The sequence below is a fragment of the Oncorhynchus mykiss genome, chromosome 21 (assembly GCF_013265735.2).
Source record: "Oncorhynchus mykiss isolate Arlee chromosome 21, USDA_OmykA_1.1, whole genome shotgun sequence".
NCBI classification, from domain to species: domain Eukaryota; kingdom Metazoa; phylum Chordata; class Actinopteri; order Salmoniformes; family Salmonidae; genus Oncorhynchus; species Oncorhynchus mykiss.
The window spans coordinates 53,288,392-53,315,444 of record NC_048585.1 but is presented as its reverse complement, the minus strand read 5'-3'; the positions used below and the strand labels follow the sequence as shown (position 1 = coordinate 53,315,444).

General features: G+C 44.0%; 1 protein-coding gene across 5 annotated transcripts in view; it reads right to left on the bottom strand.

The window, feature by feature from the left end:
• Positions 1-27,053, bottom strand: part of LOC110500887 (EH domain-binding protein 1-like protein 1) — a 62,142-nt gene that overhangs the window by 15,210 nt on the left and 19,879 nt on the right. For 2 of the 5 annotated variants that reach the window (XM_036958168.1, XM_036958169.1), the window contains exons 2-14: positions 26,679-26,736; positions 25,797-25,892; positions 25,627-25,680; positions 25,181-25,362; positions 23,717-23,865; positions 22,838-22,897; positions 12,306-12,365; positions 10,003-10,159; positions 5,228-5,485; positions 2,097-4,525; positions 1,936-2,002; positions 1,427-1,615; positions 541-1,050 (exon numbers count right to left, since the gene is read on the bottom strand). In XM_036958168.1, the coding sequence (XP_036814063.1) occupies positions 541-1,050; positions 1,427-1,615; positions 1,936-2,002; positions 2,097-4,525; positions 5,228-5,485; positions 10,003-10,159; positions 12,306-12,365; positions 22,838-22,897; positions 23,717-23,865; positions 25,181-25,362; positions 25,627-25,680; positions 25,797-25,892; positions 26,679-26,736 (4,269 nt within the window). The remainder of the gene's footprint in view (positions 1-540; positions 1,051-1,426; positions 1,616-1,935; positions 2,003-2,096; positions 4,526-5,227; positions 5,486-10,002; positions 10,160-12,305; positions 12,366-22,837; positions 22,898-23,716; positions 23,866-25,180; positions 25,363-25,626; positions 25,681-25,796; positions 25,893-26,678; positions 26,737-27,053) is intronic. The other 3 variants (XM_036958170.1, XM_036958171.1, XM_036958172.1) reach the window with 3 other exon arrangements.

The following is a 27,053-nucleotide window of genomic DNA, read 5'->3' as shown; positions in this document are numbered from 1 at the left end:
GTTAAAAAAATAAAATAAAAGGTGAGAAAATATCATGGCTCAGATCTTGCTATATAATTACATTCTATTAAATGACTATTGAAATGGTAATATCAGTAAAGCAACCCCTCACATTCCACAAGCTGACACACCTCACTGAAGCGATTACATATCCCATTCCACTGAGCAGACACTGGAGAAGCGTTCCAGATGTAGAAAAACTCAACACATTGACTGATTATAACTAAGAAAAAGGTTTTTCTTTACGAGACAAACATGCATGACATAGGTAGCAGCATAAACAGTACACAGGAGACACTGAAGACCTTAGTTAACATTAGAACACCTGGGCCCACAAACAAGTGCCTTAAACATCAAGACGCAGCTTAAATTTGAGACATACTGTAGACTTGTCCATCACAGTTCACTGAGTAGCAAGCATGGCTGAGCCAAACATTATGCGAACGAAAGACAATGTTATGACATAATACCGCATTTGTATTTTCAAGCAGTGCAGCCATAGTAGTAGTTCAGACACCGGTTTGCTGCCAGGACACTCACCCCTTGTCCTGGTGTAATGAAGTGGATAATTCTGTCTCGACAGGTAACCCGGCTGAATAAATATCAACATAACCTGTTATCTGTCCAGAGTCCTGTGCTTTTAACGTTGATTTCTCCCCTATTTGCGCCCACAAGTCAAGGTAAATCTCTTCTTCTCCAGTTACCACAAATTTTCCTCTGGAGATCTCAGTAAGGTCAGCCTCCGTCAATGACGGCCATTTTCTCATACTGCTTAGATCTTGGACTTGAACAAACCCATCCTCAGTGTCTTGTCTCATTGCCTCACTCATTGACTGTTGGTCTTCCATATTCAACAAGCATGGCTCAGCGGTGGTTGGGAGTTCAATCGTTTTTTTGGTTTCACCCTCAAGGTGCGGTGCCTTTCCAGACACTACTTCCTGGACGAGGGTAGATGTATCTGGGACAGGTTCAGAGGAGCTCTCTGATGGGGCTGTACCTTCTGTTGGAGAGGAGCCAGACGGACCCAGCATGGCTGCTACGGTTTCATAACTGTGAGAGAGGGATTACTTACTGTAATTGAGGGACTGAGCTTTAAAACAGGCATGGTAAACATTGGGAGCATTCGAAACCATATAAAAAAGTGTCACATTTAAAAATCTGAGAGATTAAACACAGATCATTCAAACTTCAATACATTTATTTTATTAACTGTATGTGAGAGTTGCTAAAAGTACTTGAGTTGACCAAAATAGGATTTGTTAAATCAATGACGCAGATCAAAAATAGAAAATGCCATTGTATGCAAACATTAATATAAATAAACTAGTGAACATGAGGGTGACACTGGTGACAATTAGACTAAGAATCTACAGAACACACCATACACTTTGCCGTGCTACATAGGAGCCTACAATCTCCCACTTACCCCCTGGAGAAGACACCAAAAATGGTCTGTACTAGGCCAGAGGCCTCCTGCTGCTTCTCTGCCACAGACCCCTCAGCCTCCAACACCTCCCATCCTAAGACCAGCTCTGGTTCTAACACTGCAGAGGACTTCTGGATTTCCTCAGATTCCTCAGATGGGATTTTCTCTATTTGTGGGCTGTCGAGGACACTAACATGAGAGGTGAACATTGAAAAGAACATCCCTACAGAATCCATGCTACACACAGAAAAACACACATGCATTGGCAAGCACCAAAACAACTCCTCCGTCACAAATTTAGAAGGAATATCACCCTATAATATATTATCTCCATGTAACAGGTTCACAGACCCAAAACACATCTCAGATGCAGAGTAACACGCCATGTAGTCTTAAGAGGTTTGCCAAAGCTAAAATATCTGGCTTTACAGTGGTCGTTGCAGACCAAACAAAAAACTGTTTCACTGCCACTGCAATCCATGCAGAGAGCCATATGCTCAAACACTTACCCCTTATCTAGAACACACTCTGCTGGTTCTCCAGTAACCTCTTTCTTCTCTGTCTGCATACTTGTCTCTTAGAAACCAAAAAACAAAGTATGTTGCTTTCCACTTGCAATGCGAGACACTGGGAAAAAAATATATTGCATGCCTAACCACACACGCCTTACCATTTGCCTCTACAGACTCTAGACTGTGAGGAGGGGCAGACAGGAAACCAGGAATGCTTGCTGCCTCGAGGCAAGATGGTACCAGTGCAAGCAACGATTTTAGGTTTTCATCTCCAACTGCACTGCTTAGGTCAGGCTTGGAAAGCACCATATCCTCTGACCTATTATCCTGCATAGAACTCACAGATTCTTCTCCCTGGGTTCGAGCTAATTCAGATGGCTGTCTAGAAGGTAATCCTGGTTCTCTAGATTCACTTGGACAAGCTCGCATTAGGGAAAACACGGTTTGTTCTTCTATTGCTTTTAGTTGTGTAAAGAACGGGAACCCAGAAGTGAGACTCTCACATGGGCAAGATGGCGCCAGTGACACCCTATTTTCTCTGTCTTCTGGTGACCTATCTTTGATTATTACGGTCTTATCTTTCAGCTTCTTCTCAAACAAAGGCTTCTGTTCAACGTGCCAATCTCCTGTCTGGACGTTGGCTGTCGATGGGAAACCTGGGAGACTGGAGCTGTTGGGTTGTGGTGCAGAGCGGAAGCTAGGAATCCTGCCTTCTTCTGGGCAACATGGCACCAAAGCAACCATTGCTTTCGTTTTGCCGATGACTTTTGGGAGAATGTTTTCTTCCTCTTCCTTCTTCTTCTCCAAGTGCTCAAACATAGATTTTGGGTCAACAAGCCACTCTAATGCTGTAGCCCCATCAGTGGATGCAAAACCAGAGAGACTGGACATTTTGGGGCAAGCGAGCACAAGACTCAACATACTTAGCTCTACCTCAGCTTTGGGATGTGGTGCAGAGGGGAAGCCAGGAATACTTGCTGCAGTAGGACATGACGGTACCAGAGCCACCATTCCTTTCATTCCTTGTTTGTCTTTTTCTATTATTCCCATCAATAACTTCTGCTTCTTTTTCAGTTGCTTCTCCCATAATGGCCGATGATCTCTGGGTGGATCTGTGCGCCAATATTTTCTGTCAGTTTGCTGATGGGATGGGAAACCTGCAATACTGGTGACTTTTGGGCAAGATGGAAGAAGGTTGACTACAGTTTGCCCCAAGTAGACATCTTTGGGTTGTGGTACAGAGGGGAAGCAAGAGGGGAAGCCAGGAATTATGGGTGCTTCTGGGCAACATGGCACTAAAGCAACTAATGGTTTCATTTTGTCAATGTCTTCTTTTGACTTGTCTTTTGGAAAAAGATCTTCCTCCTTCTTCTTCAGAAAGTGCTCAGGCTTGGGGTCAACAAGCCACTTTAATGTTGTAGCCTCCTCACTGGAAGCTTTAGAGCAAGCAGGCAAAATAATCATCATATTGGGTTGTGGTACAGATGGGAAGCCAGGGATCCTTGCAGAGTGTGGACATGATATCCTCAAAGGAACATTGGTTTTCATTTCCTCTTGGTCTGCTTTTGAGCTGTCAATAATGACTTTCCTCTCCTTTAGTGGTCTCTTCAACAATGGCCTCTGGTCAACAACCCACCCTGCCCACCTATCCTTCTCAATGGATGGAAAACCAGGGAGACTAGAAACTTTAGTGCAGGAGGGAACAAGATTCACACTACTTGGCCCCACCTCAGTTTTTGGATGTGGAGCAGAGGGGAAGCCAGGAATCGTGGATACATCTGAGCCACATGACACCATAGCAACCATTGCTTTAACTTTCTCACTGTGTTCTTTCGATCTGTATTTTGGAGAAACGTTTTCTTCTTTATTCTCCTTATTTTTCTGCAAGTGCTCAAACATAGACTTTGGGTCAACAAGCCACTCTAATGTTGTAGCCCCCCCAGTGGATGCAAAACCCGGGGGACTGGACACTTTAGGGCACGCTGGCACATGACTCAACATACTTGGATATACCTCAGCTTTGGGATGTGGTGCAGAGGGGAAGCCAGGAATACTTGTTGTGGTAGGGCATGATGGTACCAGAGCCACCATGTGTTTCATTAGCTCCTTGTCTTCGTTTAATCTGTCCAAATGTGGAGTGGACATAAAGGCCATCCTTTTTTTCCCCTTCGGGGGCTTCTCCCAAATGGCCTCAATGTTGATTGTACACTCCTTTACTTGACTTTCAAGAGAAGGGAATCCGAGTGTGCCAGACAATCTTGGGCAGGATGGCATTAGATCTGTCATGCTAGGTTCCCTCTGTAACTTGGCTTCCTTGGACAGATGTGGAGACAGAAATCCCGGAATGCTGACAGTGCTTGGACAAGATGAGACCATTTCTGCCATTCCTCTCACCATGTCTCTCTTCTCTTTTGATCTTTCGATAGATAGCTCTGACCCATCCTTTCTTGGCGTCTCCCATAATATGCTATTGTCCACTGGACAGTATTCTAACTGAGCCTCTGAACAGGATGCTTGAGTGGATAGAAACCCTGGTGCACTGGCAACTCTTAGGCATGATGGCGGCAGAGAAACCATGTTTTCAGGTCTGAGGAGAGGGGAGACCATGGTCAGAGGTGATTATGAAAACCAAGAAAGCAGAGTTGTCCAGTAAGAACAAAGCAATCAAATGGAAAGTTCTACAACTATCACACACAAACCAAACCTCACGCTCAAAAATATTATCTGACTATTCATGAAAATGACAGTTAATAACGCAACTGTTTAAATCGAGATAAGAGCCGGCCAAGGTGCATAAATACCATACAACACAATCAAATGTAAATCCTTTTTCAAAGCCTTGTTATATTGACACTGTAGTCAATGTTATATATTCATCCAAATTAAAATGGAGAATGCAAAATATTGTAAAATATAATGTATAAGTCTAAAAGCACAAATCCTACAATGTGATTTTATTCCATTACTGCAGGGGGCTAAATGCTCTGTTTAAGTTGTTTTAAATCCCAACCGCAAAAACAGCAATAGAAATGCAACACCATGCAGATCAACACTCCTAAACCAGCACCATGCAGATCAACACTCCTAAACCAGCACCATGCAGATCAACACTCCTAAACCAGCACCATGCAGATCAACACTACTAAACCAGCACCATGCAGGTCAACACTACTAAACCAGCACCATGCAGGTCAACACTACTAAACCAGCACCATGCAGATCATCACTACTAAACCAGCACCATTATGGCAGGTAGTGAGGTTGAGCGCTGTGGCCCTTATACACTTACCGCATCTCATACACTTCCACCTGCCTAGCCACAGTAACCTCTTCCTTCCCAGAATGCTCTATTCCGGAGCCTGACTCTATGACTTCCTCTTCCATTTCTTCCTTACATATCATCTCCAAGTCCTCTACAACTTGACACTTTGCCAGGGCCACAACCTCACAAGTGGTCTGGCTGTGTGAAATTTCTTTTGGCTCAACAGTTGCTCCCATCCCATACCGCAATGTCTGTCCCACTTGGATGGGAGACTGACATGAAGGGCTGAAAGAGAGCGACACGAAGAGAGATACTAAATAAATGAGGGAAAAGAGCACAGGGCAGGTGCCTTGCAAGAATAGTGCAAAAAGCACAGTAATGTCAGTCAGATGTGGATGAGATGGTTCAAAAGCGGCCAAACAAGAACAGCTGCACTCCTGCAGCAAATCAACACAACCCACCTATCTCTGACAGTCAAGAATATTCTGCAGTGCAAGTGTCTGAAAACAGGGTTGAAATTCAACTGACAGGCATAGAAATGTACTTTAAAGTTTTAGAAAAACGTCATAATGCAGATTTGGAATTGTTTGCTCTACTACTCCCACTCACTCACCCTTTTTCTAGAACACCCACTTCCTATACCTCATATCTGGTCTCAATGCCCCCCTCCTCTTTGTGCCCCTCCAACACTGAGCCATGTTCAGATTCTTGTTTGTTCTCATTCAGCACTACTTTGGTTAGTTGAGGTTTGTAGCTAGGCTCTGTATGGCTCTCCTTCTTGCAGTCATAGATCTCCTCTGCCCACACAGATGGAGAGAAGAACCACTGTTGAGAGGCGTTTGAGAATGTGTCGATGGAAAACCAGGGGCAATGGCCTCACTTGGGAAAGATGGCAACATAGCCACCATTCCTGTCTTTAATTCATCATGCGCGGGAGCCAGACTTCACTGTTTCCTCTTTCAGTGTATTTTCCCAAAATGGCCTCTCCTCCACAGGCCACTGTTGAATCAGAGGATCCTCTTGACTTAGCGTTTTTGTAGATGGGATCCTTTAGACATGTTTAACCATTGGGCAAATTGGCAAAAGACTGAATCAATTAATCAAATCAATCAAATGTATTTATAAAGCCCTTTTAACATCAGTTGATGTCACAAAGTGCTGTACAGAAACCCAGCCTAAAACCCCAAACAGCAAGCAATGCAGATATAGAAGCATGATGGCTAGGAAAAACTCTCTAGAATGGCAGGAACCTATGAAGAGACCTAGAGAGGAACCAGGCTCTGAGGGGTGACCAGTCCTCTTCTGGCTGTGCCGGGTGGAGATTATAACAGAACATGGCCAAGATGTTCAAATTTTCATAGATGACCAGCAGGGTCAAATAATAATAATCACAGTGGTTGTAGAGGGTGCAACAGGTCAGCACCTCAGGGGTAAATGTCAGTTGGCTTTTCACAGCCAAGCATTCAGAGATAGAGACAGCAGGTGCGGTAGAGAGAGAGAGAGTCGAAAACAGCAAGTCCGGAACAAGGTAGCACGTCAAGTGAACAGGCCAGGGTTCCATTGTTTTCACTATATATTTTACCTCTTGGGGATGTCATTCGAAAACATAATGTTAACTTTCACTGCTATGCGGATGACACAGCTGTACACTTCAATGAAACATGGTGAAGCCCCAAAATTGCCCTTGCTAGAAGCATGTGTTTCAGACATAAGGAAGTGGATGGCTGCAAACGTTCTACTTTTAAACTTGGACAAAACAGAGATGCTTGTTCTAGGTCCCAAGAAACAAAGAGATCTTCTGTTGAATCTGAAAATTAATCTTAATGGTTGTACAGTCGTCTCAAATAAAACTGTGAAGGACCTCAGCGTTACTCTGGACCCTGATCTCTCTTTTGAAGAACATATCAAGGACAGCTTTTTTCCATCTACGTAACATTGCAAAAATCAGAAACTTTCTGTCCAAAAATGATGCAGAAAAATGTATCCATGCTTTTGTTACTTCTAGGTTAGACTACTGCAATGCTCTACTTTCCGGCTGCCCGGATAAAGCACTAAATAAACTCCAGTTAGTGCTAAATACGGCTGCTAGAATCCTGCCTAGAACCAAAAAAAATTGATCATATTACTCCAGCCTCCCTACACTGTCAAAGCAAGGGCTGATTTCAAGGTTTTACTGCTAACCTACAAAGCATTACATGGGCTTGCTCCTACCTATCTCTCTGATTTGGTCCTGCCGTACATACCTACACGTACGCTACAAACAGCTGGAGGCAGGGCTTTCTCCTATAGAGCTCCATTTTTATGGAACGGTCTGCCTACCCATGTCAGAGACGCAAACTTAGTCTCAACCTTTAAGTCTTTCTCTTCAGTGGGTCATATGATTGAGTGTAGTCTGGCCCAGGAGTGGGAAGGTGAACGGAAAGGCTCTGGCGCAACGAACCGCCCTTGCTGTCTCTGCCTGGCCGGTTCCCCTCTTTCCACTGGGATTCTCTGTCTCTAACCCTATTACAGGGGCTGAGTCACTGGCTTACTGGGGCTCTCTCATGCCGTCCCTGGAAGGGGTGCGTCACCTGAGTGGGTTGATTCACTGATGTGGTCATCCTGTCTGGGTTGGCGCCCCCCCTTGGGTTGTGCCATGGCGGAGATCTTTGTGGGCTATACTCAGCCTTGTCTCAGGATGGTAAATTGGTGGTTGAAGATATCCCTCTAGTGGTGTGGGGGCTGTGCTTTGGCAAAGTGGGTGGGGTTATATCCTTCCTGTTTGGCCCTGTCCGGGGGTGTCCTCGGATGGGGCCACAGTGTCTGCTGACCCCTCCTGTCTCAGCCTCCAGTATTTATGCTGCAGTAGTTTATGTGTCGGGGGGCTAGGGTCAGTTTGTTATATCTGGAGTACTTCTCCTGTCCTATTCGGTGTCCTGTGTGAATCTAAGTGTGCGTTCTCTAATTATTTCCTTCTCTCTTTCTTTCTCTCTCTCGGAGGACCTGAGTCCTAGGACCATGCCCCAGGACTACCTGACATGATGACTCCTTGCTGTCCCCAGTCCACCTGGCCGTGCTGCTGCTCCAGTTTCAACTGTTCTGCCTTATTATTATTATTCGACCATGCTGGTCATTTATGAACATTTGAACATCTTGGCCATGTTCTGTTATAATCTCCACCCGGCACAGCCAGAAGAGGACTGGCCACCCCACATAGCCTGGTTCCTCTCTAGGTTTCTTCCTAGGTTTTGGCCTTTCTAGGGAGTTTTTCCTAGCCACCGTGCTTCTACACCTGCATTGCTTGCTGTTTGGGGTTTTAGGCTGGGTTTCTGTACAGCACTTTGAGATATCAGCTGATGTATGAAGGGCTATATAAATACATTTGATTTGATTTGATTCCATAGCCGCAGGCAGAACAGTTGAAACTGGAGCAGCAGCACGACCAGGTGGACTGGAGACAGCAAGCAGTCATCAGGCCAGGTAGTCCTGAGGCATGGTCCCTGAACATGTTTGACACTTGTGGACTGACCATGTTTGACTCTTGTAGACTGACCATGTTTGGCTCTCGTGGTTCTATAATTGGATGCTGTGCTGAAGGGAAACCAAGAACATATAGCTGCCATACCCTTTGCATCGCCGGATCTACTGACTCCAAAAGCTGGAATCTCAATCTGTCTTTTTTTCCAGAATGGTCTTTGATCTACAGCCCACACTTCATGGGCATTAATATGGAGTTGGTCCCCCCTTTTGCTGCTATAAGGGCTTTTGCTTGTGGTGCAGAAGGGAAGCCAGGAATCCTGGCTTTCTTTGGGCAAGATGGTAACATATCTACTGTACCATGTTATTTGTAAGTTCTTTGTTCTCGCATGGCATTGCCTGTACCACAAACTGTTATTTTCTTCAATGGCCTCTCCAAAAGCGACATGCCAGTCAACATTATCTGACCTAATTGGCTGTTTAAGAGGGTAAACCAGAAACTCTAGCCATTAAAGGGCATGTAGAAGAAGGTTACAAAACACAGGGTAGAACCCCATACAAAAGTGCGAGGAGTACCTCAAATAAATACACGGGGCGAGCCCCGTAATCATCTGCGCAATACATGTGGCCCGAATGCCAAAACAACACAGCACAGGTACTCACACGACCAACGGACATAGGACCAATAAACGACAGCCCAATGGACACCAAAGGGCACATTTCTACAATTACAATCGGGGAAATGGGGACCAGGTGTGCGTAATGACACAGTTCCAGAGGGATCCGTGACAGCATGCTTCAATGGGGCAGAGGTTTGTGAGTTGTTGGGATTCTGGATGGCCAGACAGCTTGCAACAATGACACGAAGCTGCCATGTGGGGAATCGTCAGAGGCTCGTTTCAGCTACTTTCATCTTGTTCTTGATACCATGTCTTGTTTTGAGATGTTTTGATTAATTTAATTTCATTGCTAATATGGCTAAAATTCGCTAGCTAGCTAACCAACAACTGTAAATATGTATTTGAGAGACAACATGTGCTCATTGTGCAAATGTATTTATGTTTTCAATAAACATGGAGATTAAATATAGTTTACACGTTGTCAACATTCCAAGCCAACCCCGTCTGTTTTGCCCCATAGTTGCGCACAGGTTGGATTTGTTGCTAAACAACCACAGGTCGGTTTTGTTGCTAGACAACCACAGGTCGGTTTTGTTGCTAGACAACCACAGGTCGGTTTTGTTGCTAGACAACCACAGGTCGGTTTTGTTGCTAAACAACCACAGGTCGGTATTGTTGCTAAACAACCAAACAGTCTATATCTGTACAACCTTTGAATTTACTCACCCTGCCATTGCCTGGACAACCTCCACTCCAAACATTGAGAATGCCTCCTGCCTTCTCTCATGGACTGTTGTCCCAAAGGGCTTAGCCAATGGGTCAAGTGTGGATGTTGATGGGTCTGGCCTCTGACTGGCAATACTGATCATTCCAGCAGTGTGGTCTAGAGGGGATAACAGTGGAGGACATCATGAAGCTGAAGTCAACCCTGATGATACACCAGCTACAATTGAAGTCGGAAGTTTACATACACCTTAGCCAAGTACATTTAAACTCAGTTTTTCACAATTCCTTACATTTAATCCAAGTAAAAATTCCCTGTCTTAGGTCAGTTAGGATAATCACTTCATCTTAAGAATGTGAAATGTCAGAATAATAGTAAGAGAGAATGATATACTTCAGCTTTTATTTCTTTCATCACATTCCCAGTGGGTCAGAAGTTAACATTCACTCAATTAGTATTTGGTAGCATTGCCTTTAAATTGTTTAACTTGGATCAAACGTTTCGGGAAGCCTTCCACAAGCTTCCCACAATAAGTTGGGTGAATTTTGGCCCATTCCTCCTGACAGAGTTGGTGTAACTGAGTCAGATTTTTAGGCCTCCTTGCTCGCACACATTTTTTCAGTTCTGCCCACACATTTTCTATAGGGTTGAGGTCAGGGCTTTGTGATGGCCACTCCAATACCTTGACTTCATTGTCCTAAAGTCATTTTGCCACAACTTTGTAAGTATGCTTGGGGTCATTGTCCATTTGGAAGACCCATTTGCAACCAACCTTAGGATTCCTGACTGATGTCTTGAGATGTTGCTTCAATATATCCACATAATTTTCCTTCCTCATGATGCCATCTATTTGTGAAGTGCACCAGTCCCTCTTGCAGCAAAGCACGCACACAACATGATGCTGCACCCCCATGCTTCACGGGTGGGATAGTGTTTTTTCAGCCTCCCCCTTTTTCCTCCAAACATAACGATGGTCATTATGGCCAAACAGTTCTATTTTTGTCCTGAGGACATTTCTCCAAAAAGTATGATATTTGTCCCCATGTGCAGTTGCAAACCGTAGTCTTGCTTTTTCATTAGCGGTTTTGGAGCAGTGGCTTCTTCCCTGCTGAGCGGCCTTTCAGGTTATGTCGATATAGGACTTGTTTTACTGTGGTTTTTGATACTTTTGTACCTGTTTCCTCCAGCATCTTCACAAGGTCCTTTGGTGTTGTTCTGGGATTGATTTGCACTTTTCGGCACCAAAGTACGTTAATTTCCTGTGCGGTATGACGGCTGCGTGGTCCCGTAGTCTTTATACTTGCGTACTATTGTTCGTACAGATGAACGTGGTACCTTAAGGCGTTTGGAAATTGCTCCCAAGGATGAAAGACTTGTGGAGGTCTACAATTTTTTTTCTGAGGTCTTGGCTGATTTCTTTTGATTTTCCCATGATGTCAAGCAAAGAGGCACTGAGATTGAAGGTAGGCCTTGAAATACATCCACAGGTACACCTCCAATTGACTCAAATTATGTCAATTAGCCTATCAGAAGCTTCTAAAGCCATGAAATCATTTTCTGGAATTTTCCAAGCTGTTTAAAGGCACAGTCAACTTAGTGTATATAAACTTCTGGCCCACTGGAATTGTGATACAGTGAATTATAAGTGAAATAATCCGTCTGTAAACAATTGTTGGTCAAATTACTTGAGTCATGGACAAAGTAGATGTCCTAACCGACTTGCCAAAACTATAGTTTGATAACAAGAAATGTGTGGAGTGGTTGTAAAATGAGTTTTAATGACTCCAACCTAAGTGTATGTACACTTCTGACTTCAACTGTATTTTTTTAGGCAATATTGCCATCAATGGTTGCTGCAATATTTTTAGAAATCTTCCAATCAAAGCGCAGATATTGGTATAGAAGATGAGTAAATAAATGGGGAAATTAAGTTAAGTTGATCTATGTTTCATATGAAATATATTATTCATGTCCATGTTGCTCATTGCTCCAGTGTCTCATACCCCTATCCGTTGCCAAGCAACATTTCTTAGCAATATTGCCACAAAAAAATGCTAGTATATCATAGCCTTTTTAACACTGTGCCCTATAAATTTGAAGTTTTGAGCAAAGTTAAGCACACGGATCTCTTAGGATTTGGCCCTGTTGTATAGATTGGTGATGTTCCTAAAAGGCATTGTGTTTGCATTGGCCCTGTTGTATAGATTGGTGATGCTCCTAAAAGGCATTGTGTTTGCATTGGCCCTGTTGTATAGATTTGGGGATGTTCCTAAAAGGCATTGTGTTTGCATTAGGTCCTACTCACTGGGAGTTGTGGCAGTGGTGTATTCCTCCTCTGTCAGAGTGCTCAACTGCCTCTGAAACTCTAGAAGGGGACAGACAGGACCTGGTTAGACACGATTATCTGAACGAGAGAGTTGGCTTGGCAACTGGCTTGACATCTGTGAAGTGACCAATGAATGAAGGAAACATATAATGCTAACATACAATTCTTACATTAAACTAGAATTGGCAAGAGACTGTCACAACCAAAACAACTAGCCAGGTGCCAAGTGTTCTCATGTGAAGACTGAGAAGGGAATACATGTTTTCATCATAACATTCTGCCATTTATTTTCCCCATTATTAAATGTAAGGACTTTGTCAGTGATTGTCTTCTCTGTCTGTTGCCTCAGGTTGTACACCTGTCTCTTGGACAGACAGGGGAGTAGTGACTGGTACTGGGAGGGGGGAATTGGGGACTTGAGTCTGAGTGGGCTGGCCAGGAGAGCCCAGGAGGAGGAGCAGGATAGGGTGTGAGAGGAGAGGGTGAGGGGGGAGTGCCGGAGGAGGGCAGAGAAAAAAATAGTAGGGCACAGGGAAGACAAGGAAGGAAAGGACAAGGGAGAAAAGAGGGAGTAGAGGAAAGAATTTGATTCATAAACGTATCAACCAGTTGCGATCATAGTATAATTTTGTAGACTGGTTAGACAAGCATTTGTCCAATGTCAATGCTCGGGGCTGAGTCTATCTTTGAGATCTATACCTGACAGTGGCAGAAGCGGGATCTGCAGCACACGGAGAAGCACCAATAGCATCAGGGGAGGAACCAGGAGCGGGGTCACAACATGGGGCAACAGGTGAGGGGAGAGGAGAGGTGAGAGGAGAGGGAGGTGAGGAAAGAGAGAGGAGAGGGAGGTGAGGAGAGAGGGCGGTGAGGGGAGAAGGAAGTGAAGGAAGGGGAGAGGGTGGTGAAGGGAGAGGGAGGAGAGGGGATAGGGAAGTGAGAGGAGAGGAGAGGGGGGTGAGGGGAGAAAGAAGTGAAGGAAGGGGAGAGGGTGGTGAAGGGAGAGGGAGGAGAGGGGAGAAAGAAGTGAAGGAAGGGGAGAGGGTGGTGAAGGGAGAGGAGACTGCAACATGGGAGAAGGGGACACATCAAGGGAGAAGGACACGGAGGGACACAAAGCAGGATTACATGTTGCCATGCTCTGCTTTGTCTGCTCCAGGGGCACCAGCTCTACTGGCTCAGGGGGAGAGGGGTGCAGAAATTTGGCCTGGCTGGGCCAGAGGGGCCTGTGTTTTGGGCGGCCTCCATTCACTCTGCCAAGGAACTGTGAGGGAGGGATGAGCAGGGGTAGAACGGAGGGAGGGATGAGAAGGGGAAGAATGGGGGAGGGAAAGGTAACAAGGGATTAAAATAAGGCACAAGTTTGAGAAAAAGAGGGACAGGAGAGAGGATGTGAAGGAGAAATAGAAGGATGTGAGGGAGAAATAGAGGGATGTGAGGAAGAAATAGAGGGATGTGAGGAAGAAATAGAGGGATGTGAGGGGGAAAAAGAGACGTGAGGGAGAAATAGAGAAATAGAGGAAGAAGAGGGAGAAATAGAGGGATTGTATATGGGTGGTTAGAGAAGAAAAGGAATTAAGATTGGAATAAAGAGAGAGAAAGAGAGATAATATTGGAATAAAGAGAGAGAAAGAGAGATAAGATTGGAATAAAGACAGGGAAAGAGAGGTAAGATTGGAATAAAGAGAGAGAGAGAAAGAGATAAGATTGGAATAAAGAGAGGGAAAGAGAGAAGATTGGAATAAAGACAGGGAAAGAGAAAGAGAGAAGATTGGAATAGAGAGAGAAAGAGATAAAATTGGAATAAAGAGAAAGAAAGAGAGATGAGATTGGAATAAAGAAAATTACAACTACGGACAAATTCCTTGAAACTACCCCATAATTTCCCTACATGCAGTACCTGTCTGTGGAATATCAGAGAAAGAGGGACGTGGAAGAACGGATGGGTAAGAGGGGGAAGAGGAGAGAGGAGAGGTGGAGGAATGACTAGTGATGGAGGCTGAGAGGGGTCTTGATGGAGAGACGGTGGAGAGACCCGGAGCCATGTGGCCCTCAGAAAGACTGTCAGGGTCCAGACCCGGAGCCATGTGGCCCTCAGAAAGACTGTCAGGGTCCAGACCCGGAGCCATGTGGCCCTCAGAAAGACTGACATCCTTCCCTTTTGTTGTGGTTGGCGTCATTTCCGGTCACAACTTGCAGACTTGTTTTCGAGTTGCTGTGCGTTTTGTTGCCAACCTGTTTTGCTACCTGACAAATGTACGGTTTTTACTTTTTAATTACCGTTTATATATATATTTTTTTTTCCTCAACTTTTTCACTCCGGACCCTTTATCTGGACACGATTCGTCAGGACCTCCAACAGCCGAAGCTAAGTAGTAACATTAACATGATGCCTTCTAATTGCAGTCGCTGTACTCGCCTTACGGCGAGGATAGCTGTGCTGCAAGCCCAGCTTCAGACGCAATCGTTAGGCAAGGGTAATTTCAGTGTAGGAAAGGATGAAACAGCGTCTGTGCCACCAGTAAGTACAGATAGTAGTATAAATCCCCTGGCACAGTCCCCGCAGCCGGACAACTTTCTCATGGTTTTGGAGGGAAATGCTGTAGGAATGCTCAACCGGTGTCGCTCATTCAGCCGACAGAAACTTTCAACCGGTTTTCCCCATTAAGCAGCGGGTCGGAGTCAGAGGCCGAGTCTTCTCTGGTCTCTACTCCTCCCGTTACGGGGTCTGAGACGCCGAAGCTTCCCACCATTAGCTCTGACAAATTGAAAACTCTAGTCATTGGCGACTCCATTACCCGCAGTATTAGACTTAAAACGAATCATTCAGCGATCAAACACTGTTTACCCGGGGGCAGGGCTACTGACGTTAAGGCTAATCTGAAGATGGTGCTGGCTAAAGCTAAAACTGGCGAGTGTAGAGAGTATAGAGATATTGTTATCCACGTCGGCACCAACGATGTTAGGATGAAACAGTCAGAGATCACCAAGCTTCTGCGTGTAAATCAGCTAGAAAGATGTGTCGGCATCGATAAATTGTCTCTGGCCCCTTTCCAGTTAGGGGGAGTGATGAGCTCTACAGCAGAGTCTCACAACTCAATCGCTGGTTGAAAACTGTTTTCTGCCCCTCCCAAAAGATAGAATTTGTAGATAATTGGCCCTCTTTCTGGGACTCACCCACAAACAGGACCAAGCCTGACCTGCTGAGGAGTGACGGACTCCATCCTAGCTGGAGGGGTGCTCTCATTTTATCTACCAACATAGACAGGGCTCTAACTCCTCTAGCTCCACAATGAAATAGGGTGCAGGCCAGGCAGCAGGCTGTTAGCCAGCCTGCCAGCATAGTGGAGTCTGCCACTAGCACAGTCAGTGTAGTCAGCACAGCTATCGCCATTGAGACCGTGTCTGTGCCTCGACCTAGGTTGGGCAAAACTAAACATGGCGGTGTTCGCCTTAGCAATCTCACTAGGATAAAGACCACCTCCATTCCTGTCATTATTGAAAGAGATCATGATACCTCACATCTCAAAATAGGGCTACTTAATGTTAGATCCCTTACTTCAAAGGCAATTATAGTCAATGAACTAATCACTGATCATAATCTTGATGTGATTGGCCTGACTGAAACATGGCTTAAGCCTGATGAATTTACTGTGTTAAATGAGGCCTCACCTCCTGGCTACACTAGTGACCATATCCCCGCAAAGGCGGAGGTGTTGCTAACATTAACGATAGCAAATTTCAATTTACACAACAAAAAAAAAGACGTTTTCGTCTTTTGAGCTTCTAGTCATGAAATCTATGCAGCCTACTCAATCACTTTTTATAGCTACTGTTTACAGGCCTCCTGGGCCATATACAGCGTTCCTCACTGAGTTCCCTGAATTCCTATCGGACCTTGTAGTCATAGCAGATAATATTCTAATCTTTGGTGACTTTAATATTCACATGGAAAAGTCCACAGACCCACTCCAAAAGGCTTTCGGAGCCATCATCGACTCAGTGGGTTTTGTCCAACATGTCTCTGGACCCACTCACTGTCACAGTCATACGCTGGACCTAGTTTTGTCCCATGGAATAAATGTTGTGGATCTTAATGTTTTTCCTCATGATCCTGGACTATCGCACCACCATTTTATTACGTTTGCAATTGCAACAAATAATCTGCTCAGACCCCAACCAAGGAACATCAAAAGGCGTGCTATAAATTCACAGACAACACAAATATTCCTTGATGTCCTTCCAGATTCCTTCTGTCTACCCAAGGACGTCAGAGGACAAAAATCAGTTAACCACCTAACTGAGGAAATCAATTTAACCTTGCGCAATACCCTAGATGCAGTTGCACCCCTAAAAACTAAAAACATTTTTCATAAGAAACTAGCTCCCTGGTACACAGAAAATACCCGAGCTCTGAAGCAAGCTTCCAGAAAATTGGAATGGAAATGGCGCCACACCAAACTGGAAGTCTTCCGACTAGCTTGGAAAGACAGTACCGCGCAGTACCAAAGAGCCCTTACTGCTGCTCGATCATCCTATTTTTCTAACTTAATTGAGGAAAATAAGAACAATCCGAAATTCCTTTTTGATACTGTCGCAAAGCTAACTAAAAAGCAGCATTCCCCAAGAGAGGATGACTTTCACTTTAGCAGTGATAAATTCATGAACTTCTTTGAGGAAAAGATTATGATTATTAGAAAGCAAATTACGGACTCCTCTTTAAATCTGCGTATTCCTTCAAAGCTCAGTTGTCCTGAGTCTGCACAACTCTGCCAGGACCTAGGATCAAGAGAGACGCTCAAGTGTTTTAGTACTATATCTCTTGACACAATGATGAAAATAATCATGGCCTCTAAACCTTCAAGCTGCATACTGGACCCTATTCCAACTAAACTACTGAAAGAGCTGCTTCCTGTGCTTGGCCCTCCTATGTTGAACATAATAAACGGCTCTCTATCCACCGGATGTGTACCAAACTCTCTAAAAGTGGCAGTAATAAAGCCTCTCTTGAAAAAGCCAAGCCAATATAAAAAACTATCGGTCTATATCGAATCTTCCATTCCTCTCAAAAATTTTAGAAAAGGCTGTTGCGCAGCAACTCACTGCCTTCCTGAAGACAAACAATGTATACGAAATGCTTCAGTCTGGTTTTAGACCCCATCATAGCACTGAGACGGCACTTGTGAAGGTGGTAAATGACATTTTAATGGCATCGGACCGAGGCTCTGCATCTGTCCTCGTGCTCCTAGACCTTAGTGCTGCTTTTGATACCATCGATCACCACATTCTTTTGGAGAGATTGGAAACCCAAATTGGTCTACACGGACAAGTTCTGGCCTGGTTTAGATCTTATCTGTCGGAAAGATATCAGTTTGTCTCTGTGAATGGTTTGTCCTCTGACAAATCAACTGTAAATTTCGGTGTTCCTCAAGGTTCCGTTTTAGGACCACTATTGTTTTCACTATATATTTTACCTCTTGGGGATGTTATTCGAAAACATAATGTTAACTTTCACTGCTATGCAGATGACACACAGCTGTACACATGAAACATGGTGAAGACCCAAAATTGCCCTTGCTAGAAGCATGTGTTTCAGACATAAGGAAGTGGATGGCTGCAAACGTTCTACTTTTAAACTCGGACAAAACAGAGATGCTTGTTCTAGGTCCCAAGAAACAAAGAGATCTTCTGTTGAATCTGACAATTAATCTTAATGGTTGTACAGTCGTCTCAAATAAAACTGTGAAGGACCTCGGCGTTACTCTGGACCCTGATCTCTCTTTTGAAGAACATATCAAGACCATTTCAAGGACAGCTTTTTTCCATCTACGTAACATTGCAAAAATCAGAAACTTTCTGTCCAAAAATGATGCAGAAAAATGTATCCATGCTTTTGTCACTTCTAGGTTAGACTACTGCAATGCTCTACTTTCCGGCTACCCTGATAAAGCACTAAATAAACTTCAGTTAGTGCTAAATACGGCTGCTAGAATCCTGACTAGAACCAACATTTTTTATCATATTACTCCAGTGCTAGCCTCTCTACACTGGCTTCTTGTCAAAGCAAGGGCTGATTTCAAGGTTTTACTGCTAACCTACAAAGCATTACATGGGCTTGCTCCTACCTATCTCTCTGATTTGGTCCTGCCGTACATACCTACACGTACGCTACGGTCACAAGATGCAGGCCTGTGTGAATCTAAGTGTGCGTTCTCTAATTCTCTCCTTCTCTCTTTCTTTCTCTCTCTCGGAGGACCTGAGCCCTAGGACCATGCCCCAGGACTACCTGACATGATGACTCCTTGCTGTCCCCAGTCCACCTGGCCGTGCTGCTGCTCCAGTTTCAACTGACCTGAGCCCTAGGACCATGCCCCAGGACTACCTGACATGATGACTCCTTGCTGTCCCCAGTCCACCTGACCGTGCTGCTGCTCCAGTTTCAACTGTTCTGCCTTATTATTATTCGACCATGCTGGTCATTTATGAACATTTGAACATCTTGACCATGTTTTGTTATAATCTCCACCCGGCACAGCCAGAAGAGGACTGGCCACCCCACATAGCCTGGTTCCTCTCTAGGTTTCTTCCTAGGTTTTGGCCTTTCTAGGGAGTTTTTCCTAGCCACCGTGCTTCTACACCTGCATTGCTTGCTGTTTGGGGTTTTAGGCAGGGTTTCTGTACAGCACTTTGAGATATCAGCTGATGTACGAAGGGCTATATAAATACATTTGATTTGATTTGATTTTGATTTGACTGTCAGGGTCCAGACCCGGAGCCATGTGGCCCTCAGAAAGACAGTCAGGGTCCAGAGCTGGGTCACTCTGGAAGCCAGTAAAATTGCAAGCGTTAATTCAACTTCTAGGGAGTCAAATTGAACACTATTTTGGGGTTTATATGCTCCCAACCCTATTTTGTGTTAAAAGTACTCTGGTCATGGTGTTGATATTTTTGGAGTCAAAACGACAGTAAATGGAGTAAACATCCAACTCTCAGAGAGTTTCTTAAATGTAACTCCAATTGCCATGTTACTGTTTTCACTGTCGTTTTTTAACCAACTCCCTTGCCTTTTTACACTTTTCTGGGTTGTTTTTCATAAAAAATCAACTACAGGAAAGTACATTTCTGTTTCAGTTGACTTCCTTTGTGTTATAAGGGTGGTTTGCAATGTGATATCCAATCTGTGTTGGATATCCATCACTTTTCCATCACTCACAACTTGCATTTAAAATGCCGGAGAGTAGGTTAGAGTATATACTACAAGAAGACTACCTCCACCAACAACTAACTGATGCTATGAAGCCAACCACTTAGAGATTTGATTAGTTTAGAAAAATGTGCATTTCTTATCCTTGTGGAGCTCAAGATAAAAAACAATCAATGCACGTGCGAAAACAAAGATATTGCAACAGAGCATGCTGGGAAATATGCCAACATCTGTGGATAACGTCATAGATTTACTAGTACTCCGACCAGTACGGAGAAAATACAGAAAATACATTGTCATTAAGCTTGGCTAAATGTTCTCAAAAAAAGAACATGCTTTCTCTGAAAACTAGCCTAAATAAAGTAAAGCACTCAACAACTAAACTACTCCACATAGAAATCAGGCAAAGAAGCATTCCTCTAGTGTGTCCAAAAATCTCCCTGAACAGCCCTATTAACTGCGACCTCACTTCCCTAGCAACAGTCATGACAGGAAGTAAATGGACCAACGCCAGAAACCATAAAATATGTCACCGCTTTGATGAACAAATTCACTGCGAGTTAGGACAGTTGCTATGGAAATGAGGCAGTCGCCCCTGGCAACCTCGGCAATAAACTTTCAACGGCTAGCATTTCGGTCCGTGGAGAAAATAATTATTCCAGACCTGTGTATGTCTCAAGGTAATACAGCACATTTAGTTCATTCGTCCAGGAATCTGTCAACGTGTTTTTCTCAATCTTGCTGTGGCTAAACTGTTTTCAACAGCAGGGGGTGCCTCAGACCATAGACAGTTACATTATATAACAAGTCTGAGGCCCCTTTAATGTCTTCCCATGAGCCAGAATTCCCAAACAACAAATGCCGCTCTCAATTTCTCAGAACTCTCTCTCTTCTCTTTAAAGCAATCAACCTTTAATCATTTATCAAATGTCAAACAAATATTCTACCTGATGTACTAGTTAAAGCTATGCACAGAATCAAACATGCGGGCATTCACCTCCTTGAATAAAAGCTGCAACTTGACTATTTACTTATTACAATAGGTGTGGTCTATGATTCAAAATCACATTGATAAGACCGTGAGTCAGTCAGTCTGTTTGCCAGTACCTGAGCCAGCGGCGGGCTGGAAGATTTCTGGCAGTGCAGGTGGGTAGGAGCAGACAAAGGCTGGCACTTGGTAGACATAGGGGGAGGGTCGTGCCGGGTGAGTGGTGCCCTCGGGGTCGGTGTTGAGTCGGGAGGCAGGGGCGGGAGGCGGGGCTGAGGGGTCAAGGGGTACGGGCAGAGGGGGGTGTGACAGGAGTGAGACGGTAGAGACAGTGCCAAATGAGCTACTCCAATCTATCTCACTGGCAGCTGGGTGAAAGAGATGAGGGCGGGGTGGGAGGAGAGATGATGGGGAGAAAGAGGGAGGCAGGGTGGGGTCAGAGATGAGGGTGGGGTAAGAGGAGAGATGATGGGCAGAAAGAGGGAGGTGGGGTCAGAGATGAGGGCGGGGCGGAAGGGGAGGTGATGGGCAGAAAGAGGGCGGGGGGGTGGAGGTGATGGGGTGGGAGAAGAGGTGGAGCAGCAGATAGGAAGGAGGAGAGATGCAGGAGAGAACAGAAGAGAAAGTAGAGACAAAGTGTTGTAGAGATATACAGGTATCAGACATTAAAAGAGGTGAAATGCAGTTGAGGAAGAGGGTTCCAGAGAAAAGAGAGGAGGGAAAATGAGACCAGCAGGGAAGGGGAAGTGAGAAAAGGAAAGAGGGGAAGAATGAAAGTAGATAAGAAATGGATAGGGATAGTACTCAGATACTCATCCCAGACATTCAAACGGTACAGTTGCTCAAATAAATGTTTTCTCTCACTGTAACTCTTCATTATAAATGACTACATCCTAGTCCCATCCCAACAAACCAGGGACCAGAATTCCTGGTCAGGCCCCAGTATTCAGTTCCACAGTTTAATTATAGTACATTTGATACTTGATAGGAATTTAAAAGGAAAAGGTGAGCTCTTATGGGTGTAGGATACTTTGGGAATCCATATTGTGTAACTATAAAGATTAACACGTAAGAGATTCCATCACTTCAAACAGTTATTGAAACGACTACTAATTTGTTTACTTACACTACCGTTCAAAGGTTTGGGGTCACTTAGAAATGTCCTTGTTTTTGAAAGAAAAGCATGTTTTAGTCTGTTAAAATAACATCAAATTGATCAGAAATACAGTGTAGACATTGTTCATGTTGGAAATGACTATTGTAGCTGGAAACTGCTGATTTTTAATGGAATATCTACATAGGTGTACAGAGGCCCATTATCAGCAACCATCACTCCTGTGATCCAATGGCATGTTGTGTTAGCTAATCCAAGTTTATCATTTTAAAAGGCTAATTGATCATTAGAAAACCCTTTGGCCATTATGTTAACACAGCTGAAAACTGTTGTTCTGATTAAAGAAGCAATACAACTGGCCTTCTTTAGACTAGTTGAGTATCTGGAGCATCAGCATTTGTGGGTTTGATTACATGCTCAAAATTGCCAGAAACAAAGACCTTTCTTCTTAAACTCGTCAGTCTATTCTTGTTCTGAGAAATTAAGGCTATTCCATGCGAGAAATTTTCAAGAAACTGAAAATCTCATACAACGCTGTGTACTCCTCCCTTCACAGAACAGCATAAACTGGCTCTAACCAGAATAGAAAGAGGAGTGGGAGGCCCCGGTGCCCAACTGAGCAAGAGGACAATTATATTAGAGTGTCTAGTTTGAAAAACAGATGCCTCACAAGTCCTCAACTGGCAGCTTCATTAAATAGTACGCGCAAAACACCAGTCTCGACGTCAACAGTGAAGAGGCGACTCCGGGATGCTGGCCTTCTAGGCAGAGTTGCAAAGAAAAAGCCATATCCCAGACTGGCCAATAAAAATAAAAGATTAAGATGGGCAAATGAACACAGACACTGGACAGAGGAAGATTGGAAAAAGTGTTATGGACAGACAAGTTTGAGGTACATGTACTGCCTTGCAGAGAGTATCTGATTTAATGATTTAACATGAGAATGTAATGAGGTATACAACTTCATTTGACATCTCATTGGCTAATATCCATTGGGTTTAATAAATATGATTAATCAAACCATACAAATGATGTGAATAGTTTGATGATCAATATTTAGATAAATGCTTATAACACATAAATATTAACATTTCAAATGAGGGATGGGATGTTATATAGGAGGAGAGGGGATAGGACCAGAGCCAGGGAAAAGATCCAATCAGGATTCATAGGAGGCGGGAGCAGGGGCAGAAACAGGAAGTTACCTGTGGGCTCTGGGTCAATCACAGGCCTCCATGCCTGATCACGTATTCTTCTCGTGGGTGCTTTCAGAGTTGAAGGAAGGGAAGGAAGGAAGAGAAGGAAGGAAGGGAAGGAAAGGAAAGGAAAGGAAAGGAAGGAAAGGAAGGAAGGAAGGAAGGAAGGAAGGAAAGGAAGGAAGGAAGGAAGGAAGGAAGGAAGGAAGGAAGGAAAGGAAGGAAGGAAGGAAGGAAGGAAGGAAGGAAGGAAGGAAGGAAGGAAGGAAGGAAGGAAGGAAGGAAAGGAAGGAAGGAAGGAAGGAAAGAAGGGAGGGAAGGAAGGAAGGAAGGAAGGAAGGAAGGAAGGAAGGAAGGAAGGAAGGAAGGAAGGAAGGAAGGAAGGAAGGGGAAAATATTAGGAAGGAAAGGATATTGATTTATTACGGAAAGGGAAGAGATTTGGCGTGGAAAGAGATTTGACGTGGAAAGGTATTTGCTTGGCATTCATACATTCGAAAGGGAAAATGTATAGGAGGGCAATTGTGAGTTCCTACTGGGCAACCATAGTTGTGAGGCTGGAGAGTGGAGCAATATGCCATGCAGGTGTATTGAGCAATGTTTTCAAACATTAAACCCTTCAAATCTGTCACACTTCAGAAGGCTGGCAAACATATGCAAAGTAAGCATCTCCTATGGCAGTTTTGTTTACCTGTGAGATGGAGTGGATACGTGGGCTTTTGTTTTCCGGTGTGCATGCAGGGTTAGTACTGTACAAAGCTACTGTGTTTATCAGTGTCAAGACCAGAGCATTTTGAGTGTCTCGGTCTCATACACATTCTTCTCCGTCTTGACTCGATCCTGGAATGCGAGAGCTGAATGACTTGTCATTTGTGTCGAGACCCCTACCTGTGACGGGAGTGGCGGGGCCCATGCCGGCTCCGATGCTGACCCTCCTCTCGCCCTCCTCCTCGTCACTATCGTTGAAGTCGTCCAGGTTGCCGATGTCACTCTGCTTCAGGCTCATCAGACTGGCCAGACTCTGCATGTCCTCATCTCTGTTGGATTACAAAGGAAGAAGCCTTGTATTATAACTCATCCAGAAACAGTAATACTGTCTAATTGACTGTGTATGGCTAATCATTAAACACCATTAACTGACTATAACATTACAGGTCAGTAATAAACTCAAAAGGTTATACGCCATCACAAAGCTTTGTTTTTTTTAACGGTAAGATTTGTTTTTTTTAACGGTAAGCTTTGTTTTTTTAACGGTAAGCTTTGTTTTTTTAACGGTAAGCTTTGTTTTTTTAACGGTAAGCTTTGTCGAGAGACCGTTGACTCAAGGCCTTTTCTACTTCACATAATGTGGTAAACCATTTAGTATCTCAATCTCTGTCTACTCGACATAATACGGTAAGCATTTTAGTAGCCGAGGGACTCGACATAATACGGTAAGCATTTTAGTAGCCAAGGGACTCGACATAATACGGTAAGCATTTTAGTAGCCAAGGGACTCAACATAATACGGTAAGCATTTTAGTAGCCAAGGGACTCGACATAATACGGTAAGCATTTTAGTAGCCGAGGGACTCGACATAATACGGTAAGCATTTTAGTAGCCGAGGGACTCGACATAATACGGTAAGCATTTTAGTAGCCGAGGGACTCGACATAATACGGTAAGCATTTTAGTAGCCAAGGGACTCGACATAATACGGTAAGCATTTTAGTAGCCGAGGGACTCGACATAATACGGTAAGCATTTTAGTAGCCGAGGGACTCGACATAATACGGTAAGCATTTTAGTAGCCGAGGGACTCGACATAATACGGTAAGCATTTTAGTAGCCGAGGGACTCGACATAATACGGTAAGCATTTTAGTAGCCGAGGGACTCGACATAATACGGTAAGCATTTTAGTAGCCGAGGGACTCGACATAATACGGTAAGCATTTTAGTAGCCTAGGGACTCGACATAATACGGTAAGCATTTTAGTAGCCGAGGGACTCGACATAATACGGTAAGCATTTTAGTAGCCGAGGGACTCGACATAATACGGTAAGCATTTTAGTAGCCGAGGGACTCGACATAATACGGTAAGCATTTTAGTAGCCTAGGGACTCGACATAATACGGTAAGCATTTTAGTAGCCGAGGGACTCGACATAATACGGTAAGCATTTTAGTAGCCAAGGGACTCGACATAATACGGTAAGCATTTTAGTAGCCAAGGGACTCGACATAATACGGTAAGCATTTTAGTAGCCGAGGGACTCGACATAATACGGTAAGCATTTTAGTAGCCGAGGGACTCAACATAATACGGTAAGCCTGTGATAAGCATGACTGATTAGATAAATGGCAACTCACGTGGCCTTGCCCTCTTTGAGGAAGACGCAGGTCAAGGTCAGTTTGAGTGTGGCCTCCACCACCTTCACAGACAGGGGCTTGGGCTTCAGCGTCAGGTCGTACTGGGCAGGGGTGGCGCTGGCAAACTTCTTCATGTTGACGTCGACCGACGCCAGCACCTTCCTGTGGCCCTTGTTAGTCTCCTGGGAGAAAAAGGTCAGGGGTTAACTCAGGCTTTCCTACTGATGCTGTTTAAATCCAATACTTTGGTATATCCAAGAGGATTTTTTCCCCCTAAACTGTATTAAGGCTTAAACCCTGGAAATGTTTTTGGTAACATGCACTATGTCATCCGCAACAGCTCTGTCAAACTTGAAACACTCAATGTACTGTATGTGTGTTTTGACTCAAAATTCTAATTGATAGAAACATCTATTCATGCCACCACATCAGACAAAAAGACTCACATTCTCAATGACGAATGTCCAGTCCTTGTCTTCAAATTCATCTGCAGTCGGGTCCTAAAAGAAGAGCGATTCTGAGAATAAGGAAACATGTTTTGTCCTTCCAAACACAGATTCATCTAAATAATTTCCCAATCATTTGCACATATCTTTCCAGGGGTGAGTTTCCATACCTTGAAGAGTGTGACGGTAATGTCCAGGTTTTCGGGCACCTGCCACACCACCGTGCCCCTGTAGGGGTTCTTGATGCCAGGCTGCCACCCATGCAGCTGAGGAAATGGGGTAAATATCAAGCCAGGAAAAGGATCTGATAATACGCTGACTGGGGGAACCCAGTCATACCTATGAATTGTACTGTATACTGAATAAGTCACGTGTGGCTTGTAGAGTGTTGAACGTGATAAATAATGAACACATTGTGACTACAAGCAACTGAGCCTTAAAGCTTGCACTATGTCACTTTTTGGGCGACCTGACCAAATTCACATAGAAATGGGAGTTATAGATCTGTCATTCTCATTGAAAGCAAGTCTAAGAAACAGTAGATCTCTTCTATGTGCGATATTTCTATGCTTCCCGTCTTTTACTTTTGTTTTTGTACACCAGCTTCAAACAGCTGGAAATACAATATTTTTGGTTATGGAAAAGATATTTCACAGCGGTTTAGATGGTACAATGATTCTCTATACTATACTAGCTTATTTTGTCACATAAACTGAAATAAGGCCAACTATTAAGAGTTTTAGCAACCAGGAAATGGCGGAGTGATTTCTGCATAGTGCACCTTAAATGTGATGTGATTAATGAAGCAATTACTGTGATGAATAAAGCCAGAATTATTTATGTCTGAAAACATACCACACTTCTATGTATACATGGTTCCATTTCCTCAAACACCAGAAAATCTGACCTTTCACCTTATAGGCTACACACCCTCAGGTAGGCTACATACATTAGAGGCCTTATCACACTTTATCGTGATGACAAGTGCTAGACAAACAGGCCTACATATGTCACTAGTCTACTTGTTGAATGAAGTTCCTTCCCCATATTACCTTGGTGCAATTTCTCCGGTTTCTCCTGCTCCATACTACTCTCAGTTTGTCTGGCTGCCTGAAAGTAACAAAAACACAGAGAACAATGAAGTTCACATAATAAGCATTGTACATACATACACACTGTAACAGCACACACATACACACTGTATCAGCACACATACACACTGTATCAGCACACATACACACACTGTAACAGCACACACACACACTGTATCAGCACACATACACACTGTAACAGCATACATACACACTGTAACAGCACACATACACACTGTATAAGCACACATAAGCATTGTATAAGCATACATTAACAATGTTAAAGTAAGCCTCCCATCGCAGTGCTAGCTGTGCCACCAGAGATCCTGGGTTCGA